General features: G+C 38.5%; 1 protein-coding gene across 1 annotated transcript; it reads left to right on the forward strand.

The window, feature by feature from the left end:
- The first annotated feature begins 10,988 nt into the window (after positions 1-10,988).
- Positions 10,989-12,005, forward strand: LOC110273559 (uncharacterized). Its single transcript, XM_021126737.1, has 2 exons — positions 10,989-11,025; positions 11,245-12,005. The coding sequence occupies exons 1-2, from the start codon at positions 10,989-10,991 to the stop codon at positions 12,003-12,005; spliced, it is 798 nt and encodes a 265-aa protein (XP_020982396.1).
- The last annotated feature ends 309 nt before the right edge of the window (positions 12,006-12,314 follow it).

Genomic DNA, 12,314 nt, shown 5'->3' on the forward strand with positions numbered 1-12,314 from the left:
GCCAGCCTGACCTCCTCTCATTAAAATAAAGATATCTTGAGCTACACAACTCCAAATGAGATGATTCCAGTGCCATTAAAAAGTAGACATCCAAGAGCTTTCCAACAATATATAACACTCTAGGGTGGACATTAAAACCAGAGGTGAAAATGGCTATTATTTCAGCATTGCAAAACCTGGGCGTGCCACTTGGTATCGAAGGCATGGCACGCCAGCTCAAGAATCTCACTATGGCGTGCCACTTGAAGCTTTGGGCATGGCACGCCAGTTCTAATGGCCAGAGAGGAGATTTCGGTGCATCATTAAGGTGTGGCACACCAGTTTTGGGCGTGGCACGCCAGCTTCAAAACATATGGGGCGTGGCATGCCAGAAGTGGGTGTGGCACGCTGGGCTACCTGACAGACTGACCTCTTCACATTCAAATGGATATAACTTGAGTTTCAGAGATCCAAATGAGTTGATTCCAATAGCGTTGGAAAGCTAACATCCTGGGCTTTCCAAAAATATATAATACTTCATAGTGGACATTTAGTTTGAGGCCCAACCAACTCCATACTTTCAACGTTACAAAGTGGGTCATATTCCAAAGGGCAAATTCAAGTGGGAGTGGCACTTGGAACCACACGCTAACTTCTTCCTGCAGCCCCCAACCTTCAATCAAGCCCACTCCAACTCTCATTCAAGCCACACTTATCAATCAATCAAGGCCACAAGAAGAGTCTAGAATAGTTTATTTTCATTTCATTGTAATTTGCTTTTAATTTCATTTAAGTTTGTAATTTAGGAGAGCCTATATAAAGGCCTTAGTTTCATAGAATTACTCATGTTGGATTGGGGGAAGTCTTCGGACCCTCTCTGTTCACCATCAGCTTCCTTTCTTTTCTTTCTAATTTTTATAAATATCTTTTACTTATGAATCACTAACTCTTTCCGTTGGGAAAGAGAGCTCTATTGTTTTTCAATGGATTGATTGTTTTTATTCTTCTTCTTCTCTTCATCTCTCTTTGATTTACTAGAAGAAATTTCGTTCTTAATGCTTAGTGTTCAGTTATCTTGGGAAAGAGATTGAATGCAATTGGGTTTCATGGGAACCTTGGGAAGGGAAAGATGAAACCATGCTTGAAATCCCTTCTCACACTTGAGTAGAATCTGGGTTTTGGTGTTTGGATACGTGACATATAATCCTCCCTCTACCTAGACCTATAAGGGTGTGTGGTATAATCGGGGACCATTCTTCATCTCTTCTCATGAGCAATTAGGCCAAGGAATTGGCTATTGATCAAGATTTGAGAGATTGAATCACCAAGGGATTGGTGTTCAATCAATCATGATTGCCAAGAGGTCAATGAGTTGCATGATTGAAGATGAGATGAAATCAATTAATCTGGAGAATGCAATATCTCTTTATCCCAATGTTTATTTTATCTTTCTTTTATTTTCTTTGTGGTTATTTACATTTTCTGCACTTTACATTTTTAGCACTTTACTTTCTTGTACTTTACTTTCCTTGCCATTTACTTTCTTGCACTTTATTTCTTTCCTTTACTTTTATGTCATTTACAATTCCTTGTTGCTTATCACCCAATTATGAATAGTCTAACTAGGATAATTAATCAACTATTGCTTGCTTAATCCAATTAATTTCTGTGGATACGATCCCACTCCATTGTGGGTTATTACTTGACGATAATTTTGGTGCGCTTGCCAAAAGAACGGATTCACTTTATATGTCGGTAGTGAAATCCGGTCATCAAGTTTTATGGTGCCGTTGCCGGGGATCGAATTGTGATTAACAAACTACCGGTTGGATGATTACCTAGATTAGACATTTTTTTTCCTTTCTCTTTTGTTTTGTCATTTAATTTCTTTTTATTCTCTCTTGCTACTAAGGTGTTTGTGTTATTGCCTCACTAAGAACTCCTTATCTCTGATATAAGGAATTTTAATTTTTCTTGGTGTTTGTGTTTTACAAAATTTAAATGGAGTTTACCTCACATTTCAATCAATCATATCATATGGGATATTGCCCACCACCACAAAATGATTCAAGTCATTATCCTAATGGTGGCTGGGAATATCACCAAGGAATGAGACAAAATGATCAATCAAATTTCATGAAAAACTTTCCACCACCATAAAATGATTCATGTTATTATACTCATGGTGGGTGTGAGTATCAAGAACATGAAATGGGGTGCTTTCCAGGGCCATAAAATTGTCCATATTTTGATGAGTGTAATTAATACTCATGTTGTGGTTGGGAAGTTCAAAATCAGAGAGATTTCACTCATTCATACCCCATTCATCAAGAGCCATCACTTTTTAATTATCCAACCTCACCTCCTAGTTTTACGTGTCCAAATTCTTCATCACTTGAGCATGCCTCAGCACAAAATTCCTTTCCAAACCCATACAGTTCAATTCACAGTCCACAAAACTCATTCCATCACCCACAAAGCCCTTACGACTCCAACCAACCTCCACCACAACCTCCCTTAGATCCACTTTCTAGGCTATAATTTCTCATTGAAGATTGCATAAAGAACATTGCAAGATCTTTTAAAGAAGCAGATGAGAGGGAAAAGAAGTCTAGAGAAAAAGAGGAGATAGCAAAAAAGGACCATGAAGAAGAAATGAGAAACTTAGCACAATTCTATGCTAAAAATCCAACCACTCTCTTTCCTTGGCTAAAGGAAGAATACAATACCACAAGAAGAGGAGTGCTAAGCAAAGAGGATGAAGATCAAATGGTGGGTGAAAAGGAGGAAGTGAAAAAATAAGAAAAAGAAGCCCCTGTACCAAGAGAAATTCCAATGAAGAAGGTGGAGGTTGTGAGAGTATATAAGCCTAGGGCTCCATACCCACAGAGGCTACTAAAAGTGACAAATGAACATGCAAGCTTACTCCCAAAGGAAGTAATACAAAATTATACAGAAGAAAGGGAGGAAGCCAATCAAGGGAGTCCACACTCCAATGAAACAGAGAGTTGCATAAAGGGTGAGTTCATTGAACCACCACTTCAAGAAGCTCTTGATGAAGAAGAAACTCCAACCATCACAAAACAACCAAGCCTGGAAATAAAAATAGTGAAGGCAATCAACAAAAAGCACCAAAAAGAGGATTGTGACCAAGAAATGAAGGACAACATTCATGAAGAAGAAAAGGTCAACTGTAAACAATCCAACCCCTGCCTCAACAAGCAAGGAAAATCAAGCAATTTACAAAAGAAAGCTTGTTGGGAAGAGGCCAAAACAGGGGACATCAACTGGCTCTTCTCTCCCCTTGAGGTCATTCCTCTTGACAAATTGGAAGAAGAGGAAGAAAGTTGAGCACAACATGACAAGCTAATGACATTAAAAGAGCGCTTGTTGGAAGGCAACCCAACCGTAGGTAATGTTTCTTTCCTTGCTTTGTTTACTTTCAATAATTTAGCATATGATTGCATTCTAAGTTTGGTGTTGCTATGCAACAAGTTGATTTTCAATCTTTTTGGATACTTGCATCAATTTCAAGAGAAAGTGTCACACTAAGTTTGGTGTGCCACTTATTTTTCAATGCAATATATCTAACAACGCCCTCTTGGTTATGCAATCATATTGGCTTTGTTTTACTTCTTGTGCCCTTATTGTATCCTTAACTCTGCTTGTTTGAGCACATGTACTACTCACATTTTATTGTTAAAGACACTCATGACCCATCATAAATCCCATCACCACTGTTTTATTTGTTGCTTGAGGACAAGTAATCATTCTAAGTTTGGTGTGGGAAGGGAAAGTATAGGAGGAAAGTGACAACAACAATGAAGATGAACTACAAGGTGGTAAAGTTCCTTTTCCTCTTATTTGTTTCCAGTATTTTTAAATTGCATGATTGTCTTCTATTTCCTTGTATGCATGTGTGATTGCTCTTTATAAATAATAATAGCTTGATTTTTGAATTGGAATATGTTGCTGTGTTATCATAATTACCATCTTGAATTTTGTGAGTTCAAAGCAATTTAGATTCATGATCATAAACAAACAAGGTAATTAAAGAAGAAGTTAGCATGAGCTTATAAGTATTGGGAAGCTAGCATGATTATTATTGCTCAATTGCATTAGAATTTATTTCATCGAAGTTTTCATCTAGGACATTTTATGAAATTTTTGAAATCATAAAAACCTTGAAGAAGCAAATGCAACTAAGGCAAGAAAAAGAAAAGGGAAAGAATGAGAAAGCTGAAGGCTCTGAGTACCAATGGCAATTCATTTGTTAAGTACTTGTGGTGTTTATGTATCAAGCAAAAAGCTTAAAAACAAAACACTTAGAGTCAAGGCTAGGCTCAAGTGCAAAAGTACTCCCTCAAAGCTCAATGCTCTGAGCATCAATGATTAGAGAATAAAGAAAAGAAACAAATAAGCATAAAGAGTCCTCTAATTAAATGCTTGTGGTGCTTATATATCAAGTGGTAATACTTGAAAACAATGCATTTAGAGTCGTAGCTTTCAACACATGGTGCAAAGCACCCAAAAAGTTAAGCTAAGAAAAGAATGAAAAGCTTGTTTCAAGGAAGGAACATAAAGAAAAATATTTCATAAAATGAGCTAGATAGAAGCATCAATCATTCGAATCTCTTTTGTGATTATAGCATGCATAAGAAACTAGCCAACCATGAACATAAATATTGCTACTCTTCCCACCTTTGTTTGTCAAAATCTATTGCATGATTCTTTGTTTGCTAAAAGACAAGCAAAGTTTAAGTTTGGTCTTGTGACGACTACGCATCATGTACCCATTTTTCTATCTAAAAGGACCATAAAATGAACACAATCCTATTGAATCAATGCAATTTCATGGAACAAATGATATATATTGTGGTACATTGCTTTGAAATAGTTTGTGTTAAATTTCAAGTGGAAAAAGAAGCAAAAATAGCACAAAACAAGCAAATAAAATTAGGCGTGCCACTTGGAGCTCTGGGCGTGGCACGCCAAGTTTGTAAAGCCAAGATGTCAAAGAGGGTGTGCCACTTGGTATTTTTGGCGTGGCACGCCAGGCTTAAGTTCCAGAGGAGTGATTTTGAGCCCCACTATGGGCGTGGCACGCCAAGAAGTGGGCGTGGCACGCCGGGGCATATGCCAGCTTGACCTCCTCTCATTAAAATGAAGATATCTTGAGCTACACAACTCCAAATGAGATTATTCTAGTGCCATTAGAAAGTAGACATCCAAGAGCTTTCCATCAATATATAAAACTCTAGGGTGGACGCTAAAACCAGAGGTGAAAAAGGCTATTATTTCAGCATTGCAAAACCTGGGCGTGCCACTTGGTATCGAAGGCGTGGCACGCCAGCTCAAGAATCTCACTATGGCGTGCCACTTGAAGCTTTGGGCATGGCACGTCAGTTCTAATGCCCAGAGAGGAGATTTTGGTGCATCATTGAGGTGTGGCACGCCAGCTTCACAACATATGGGGCGTTGCACGCCAGAAGTGGGCGTGGCACGCTAGGCTACCTGACAGACTGACCTCTTCATCTTCAAATGGACATAACTTGAGCTACAGAGGTCCAAATTAGTTGATTCCAAAAGCGTTGGAAAGCTAACATCTAAGGCTTTACAACAATATATAATACTTCATAGTGGACATCATTTGGAGGCCCAACCAACTCTATATTTTCAACGTTGCAAAGTGGATCATACTCCAAAAGGCAAATTCAAGTGTGAGTGGCACTTGGAACCACACGCTAACTTCTTCCTGCAGCCCCCAACCTTCAATCAAGCCTACTCCAACTCTCATTCAAGCCACACTTATCAATCAATCAAGGCCACAAGAAGAGTCTAGAAGAGTTTATTTTCATTTCATTGTAATTTGCTTTTAATTTCATTTAAGTTTGTAATTTAGGAGAGCCTATATAAAGGCCTTAGTTTCATAGAATTACTCATGTTGGATTGGGGGAAGTCTTCGGACCCTCTCTGTTCACCATCAGCTTCCTCTCTTTTCTTTCTAACTTTTGTAAATATCTTTTAGTTATGAATCACTAACTCTTTCTATTGGGAAAGAGAGCTCTATTGTTTTTCAATGGATTGATTGTTTTTATTTTTCTTCTTCTCTTCATCTCTCTTTGATTTACTAGAAGGAATTTTGTTCTTAATGCTTAGTGTTCAATTATCTTGGGAAAGGAAACATAAAACCATGCTTGAAATCCCTTCTCACACTTGAGTATAATATGGGTTTTGGTCTTTGGATACATGACATATAATCTGTAACAACCCAGATTTTTGAGTACGCGAGATCTTTTCTGAAAGTACGGATTTCTCCGGAGGATCAGTAAGGGGAGAACCTCTAATATATCATCAAGTATTTCAATCCTCATTGTCATTATGTCATCTTTAAACTAGAACCTTTTCCGAGGCAAGCCCAATAACGCAGTCACGAAGAACATAGTTTTTGAACCGTATCGGTTAGGAGTTTTAATCCGGGTTTTCGTAAATAGTCTCAGTTTGACGAACCGGACTCGATTCATGAGAGAAGAGAGATAATAGGGTAATATTATCATTATATTAGTATTAGAAGCTGCTTGAATAATATTATAAGGTTACCTGGTCAGTTTTAGTTAAAAACGAAAAATCGGTTTAACCGGGTTCACAATTTACTGGTGCAGTTTAGCACCAGCACTCTCTGATGACTTTAGCAATGCTAAGGCCTCATCATACATATTTTATTCTCATAATAAATATGTTACTAGTATCATTTATGCTAGTAGCTCAGAAAATAATTTTTAGAGATGTTTTCACAAGTGTTCCGATACACCTAGTTTTAATAGTTATACACCTGAGATATTTTAATATTATTTTAATCCACCTCCAATCCAACCAATCACAACTCACCCTACACCCCCAAAAACCCCAAGGTTGGTTTATTTGCTCCTTGTGGCCGAAATTTCCAAGAGAGAAAAAGAGAGAAAAGTTCTTAGTTCCAAATCTTCAAATCTTGATTTCTGTTGAACTAAAACTCAAATCAAAATTCCAATCCGACCAAAATGATCCTCTCTTATTTCTCCACATGATCATATGACTTATTAAGGCTGGAATCAAGGTGAGTTGGCTTAGGAAACATGGTTAAATATGTGTTTTCTTGGTGTGATTTAGGAGGAAAAAGTGCTTAAGGATCACCTGAAAGTTTGATTGAATTAGGAGCAGCAAAACCAGGTAGGGTGTCACGAAATTAATCTTGATTATTTGTGTTGATTTGTGTGAATGTTTTATGATTTGGCTGTGCTAAAAATTGTTTGCTTATATGATTGATTCTTGGTGAAAATTTGGTGAAATTTTGATGAAATTTGATGAAATTCAAGCTTTAAAGTTCATGTTCTTGGGGCAGCTGAAAAAACGAAACCCTAGGCTTAAATTGAAGTTCAATTTGTGTTAAAATCATGTAGAAAAGATAGGGTTTTAGTGGCTGCTAATTTATTATGAATTATGATAAAAATCAGTTGCTGAAAAGACTGAAAAACGTGTAAAAACAGAGAAAGAATCTGAAGAATTTATGAAGAACATGAAGAACACTTTGAGTGTGATGAAGAACAATGAAGAACAGGCTTTAGATCCTTAAAAGGGCAAGGAAGTAAAATTTTTGGTGTTTAAGGGGTTATTTGGTAATTTCTGAAAGTTAGGGTGGTTAAAGTAGAAATAATAAAAGTTACCGGGGTAAAAAGTGAATTTTAAAGGTAAAAAGGTAAAGAAAAGCTTTAGAAAGACAACTTTAAGCGCAGAATCTCATAATTACCTTCATAAAACACTTAGGGAGTGGTAAGAACATATTAGGGAGGCAAAGATAAAAGAAAGATAAAAGCTAAAGAAAAGATAAAAAAACAAAGAAGAAGTCTGTAAAGTTTTAACAATAGAAAAACAGACAGAGACTAGCAAACGAACTAGGGCAACATAGTTAGTCCTTGAGTTACGACTAGGGTTAGGTATAATATGAAAAGTTAAACTGTTTCAGTATAGACTTAATGAACCTATACTTGGGACAGGCTAACTATTCATATCGAGATTTACATAACAGGCTAACTATTCATATCGAGATTTACATAAGCTTAAAATACACATGTTAAACAGAGGAATCAGAGCAGAGTAAAGAGATTAAGAGCAGAGGACTTATTGAAAAGTTAATTATTGCTTGAGGCAACCCAAGGGATATTGTTTGCTTATTCGTTGCTTAATGCAACCCAAGAGATAATGTTTATTTATCTGTTGCTTAAAGCAACCCAAGAGCTTCTGCAGGAAAACTAGTATATCTATAGCAATTTTTCGTTCCCAAGAGTATATTTCCTGCGAGTAGAAAGCAGAGACTGTCTCAATAGAGCTGCTAATAATTATATGCGCATTTATTTGAATGGAAAATCGTATCCGGGAAATCGTGAACTCGTGACCGGATAAATGTCGGGAATGCAGGTGCTAACCGACACATGAGCTCATGGCCTGTACTAGGGCTAGACATGCATCATGCTTGTCCGTGCATCATTCTCTGTTGTTTTCCTTCTTTTGTATGAACTATTTCTTTATGTTTGTCTGGTTGAGTGCTATGTCTATGCTTTATTTCCTTGTGTTCTTCTGTTTGTGTTTTATTTTCTGTTTTTCTATCTATTTATAACTACTGTTTACCACTTTACTGTATTCTAATATCCATCTGCTAATCAGAATCGAATAAATGAATGTAACTAACAACCCCGACCTTACTAAGAACTCCCCAGCTCTTACCCCTTCTCTCCCTTCTTCCCCCTCAGATGGAGACGAGCGTGATATTCTATGAGTTTGAGAACCCCTATGTCTACGAGGATCCGATACATCACAGTTACTTCATCATGGGATTGGAGCCTCGTATTAGACAATATGTGTTACCTAATCGAGCTTTTCAACATCCTCTGTCTAGCCCGCATTTTGTCCCCGATGCTCCTTACGACTTTCCCTTATCCTGGTTACATCCTGACGCACCTGTACATCCTTTTCCTGATGATCCTGAGCACCGTATACCAGCTCAACCTTTGAATGAGGTGGAACCTGAGCCTATCATTCCTGATGAGCCCGAGTTAGCTGGTGACTACGTACCGGTGATACCACCAGAGTGGGACTTTCCCCCTGAGCCGATCCTTGCTTTTCCGCAGCCCGATGAGCCGACACTACCAGATGGTGGGGTAGCCCCTATATACGCGAACGGACCTGTGCTCGGGAATGGTTTTTTACATAGTGATAGCAGTGTTTTTGGTGGATCCGAGGGTTTAGCTGTAGCTGCGGACGATGAGGAAGAGGAGGATCCTAAGATAGAGATAGAGCAGGATGAAGAGATGGACGAGCCTTACGGCGATTCTCCGAATGGCCATGTATAGATATAGTCTGAGAACAGAAGGGGCATTCTTTTGATGACACTCTAGTCTGAAATTATCTATTAGTTAGTCTCTCACTTGTGTTAGTACACCCGAGAGCTAGGAGCTATATAGTGGTTAGGCTAACCTGGGTGCCAGTTTAGCGGCTTTTTTTATGGGCTAGGCCCTATGAGTGTCGTGTATATATTAGCTACGTAGGATGACGAGGATGTAAACTGACTTGATCTTGTGTAAACGCTACATGTTTTGTTATAGTGTATATGATGTATATTATCAGTTATATTTCTATGTTTCTTTATGCTACTTTCCTTTTACTCTCAATGTATGCTTGATTATTTTATCTCTTCTCCGCAACGAATAAAAAAAAGTTACTCGTAAAATTGGCATCGTTCTAACAAGGAACAGACTCATATATTAAATATTATTTAATAATTAGGAAGGATAAGTTAGTAACACTTAGCTTCTTGTATGACCATGGCATACTGAAAGTTGGGTCGTTACAATTTGGTATCAGAGCAGTTTGTTTCCAATAGAGCCTGGGGAGTGGACTGACTGTGCTTCATTGCACACTCTGTTGTATGTCTCATGCTTATAGGATATCTATGTGATATGTGTTGCATGATTCTCTCTGTGTTTTCATTCTGGGAATCTTTACGCTTGACTTGAATTGTTAAGACTGATCACCTTAATAATGATTGTTTGGTGTGAACAGGACCACGATGGGTTCACAGAGACGAGGCGTACGGGAAGGAATTCCTAATGTTAACCACGAGAGGGAACAAGAAACGTTTATGACTACTATGAACGCTGTGGCTGAGGCAGTGCGCGAGGCTGCAGTAGCAGCGACTAGGGCTGTTGAACGTCTTGGGGTGAGAAACGGGAATGAGAATGAACATGGAGAAGATAGTGGAAATGATGAGAATAACTTGGGGCATCTCGAAAGACCTATGATCCTTGCGACTTTTCTGAAGGTTAAACCGCCTAAGTTTAAAGGTACACTAGTTGCGACTGATGCTGACAATTGGTTTCGAGCTATCGAACGATCAATGCAAGCACAGCATATTCCGGAAGGCCAACACGTGGAGTTCGTTACTTATATGCTGGAAGGAGAAGCTGAGCATTGGTGGTAGGGGATACAACGACTGTTGCAACAAGATGAAGGCGATGTTCCTTGGAATACTTTTAAGGATGAATTTTATAAGAAGTATTTTCCAAGGGCAGCTCGTGACGCTAAGGAAATGGAACTTATGTAGCTAAAACAGGGTAACACAACTATTGCAGAATATGCCCGTAAGTTTGATGACTTGTGCCGTTTCTCCAAGATTTGCCAAGGGAATCCTGTTGATTTTGAAGAATGGAAGTACTTAAAGTTTGAAAGGGGGTCTTCGTGAGGATCTGATGAGTTCAGTAGTCCCATTGGAGATACGAGATTTTGCTGAGCTGGTTAATAAGTGTAAGTTAGTGGAAGAATGTGCTAAGAAGGTAATTGCATCTAAAACAAGTCGTCAAGGATTTCCACCAAGGAACTACAATAGTTATAATTGGCAACCACGAAGGATAAACTTCAAGACACCTGGTGTGCCACAGTGAAGGAATCCACAAGTTGGTAATGCTCCTGCTCGCCCTATGGGTGGAAACGGAGGTAGACCAAGGCAGGATAATGGTAAACGACCCCAATAGGCACAGGTGAATACTGCATGTAGGCAGTGTGGGAAAGATCATGGTAATAGACCCTGCTTGTTTGGAACATCCAAGTGTTATATTTGTAATGAACCAGGACATATGGCTAAGAATTGTTCAAAGAGGTTTACTCAGAATCCAACGCAAACCCAGCAACAAGGTTGAGTGTTTGCTATAACTGCTGATGATGCTATGCAATCAGACGCCCTAATCCAAGGTCAGTGTTATGTTAAAAATCGATTTACTGTACTGTATGATTCGGGTGCATCACATTCCTTTATTTCTTTAACTGTTGCTCGTGAGTTGGGACTAGATTTCTCTGAGTTGAACTTTGATCTAATTGTCCATACCCCTACATCCCAAAATGCTTTGACCAGTTTAGCGTGCCTGCAAGTACCATTCACTATTAGGAACATGACTTTTTTACATGATCTAATCTGTTTGCCTCTATGTGGTTTAGAAGTTATTCTAGGATTAGATTGGTTATCTAAGTATCATGTTTTCCTTGATTGCTATGAAAGAACTGCTGTTATTCTATCTAATGGTTTAGATATTAAACCATTTTTGTCTCATACTTTATATCTGAATTCTGTAAGAGTTACCTTAGACGGGAGTGATTGTGAGGGGTACGTTCTGTTAGCGGCTAGCTCGAATGACAGTGAATTAAGCTTAGAACGAATCCGAGTGGTGAAGGAATTTCCCGATGTTTTCCCGGACGACATACCTGAGTTTTCTCTTCATCGAGAGATAGAATTCAGCATTGAACTAGTACCTGGAACCGGACCGATTTCCATAGCACCGTACCAGATGTCACCATTGGAACTTACAGAGTTAAAGAAGCAGTTGGATGAGCTACTTGGAAAGAAATTTATTCGTCCCAGTGCATCACCTTGGGGAGCTCTGGTATTGCTAGTAAAGAAGAAGGATCGTGGAATGAGACTTTGCGTAGATTACCGACAGTAAATAAAGTCACTATCAAGAACAAGTATCCACTTCCACGGATAGATGATTTGATGGATCAGTTGAAAAGTGCAACTGTGTTCTCGAAGATTGATTTACGATCGGGCTATCACCAGATTCGAGTAAAAGAATCAGATATACCAAAGACTGCATTTAGAACTCGATATGGTCACTATGAGTATACGGTTATGCCGTTTGGACTAACTAATGCTCCTGCGATTTTCATGGATTACATGAATCGTATTTTTCGTCCATACCTTGATCAGTTCATAGTAGTTTTCATAGACGATATTCTCATCTCTTCGAAGACAG

Source organism: Arachis duranensis, chromosome 7 (genome assembly GCF_000817695.3).
Source record: "Arachis duranensis cultivar V14167 chromosome 7, aradu.V14167.gnm2.J7QH, whole genome shotgun sequence".
Classification (NCBI taxonomy): Eukaryota; Viridiplantae; Streptophyta; class Magnoliopsida; order Fabales; family Fabaceae; genus Arachis; species Arachis duranensis.

Bases quoted from the DNA above. Each gene is read 5' to 3' on its own strand.
- LOC110273559 (XM_021126737.1), top strand. From the start codon at position 10,989: ATGGGTGGAAACGGAGGTAGACCAAGGCAGGATAATG. The intron at 11,026-11,244 runs GTAAACGACCCC...CTATGCAATCAG, and splicing joins TAGACCAAGGCAGGATAATG to ACGCCCTAATCCAAGGTCAG.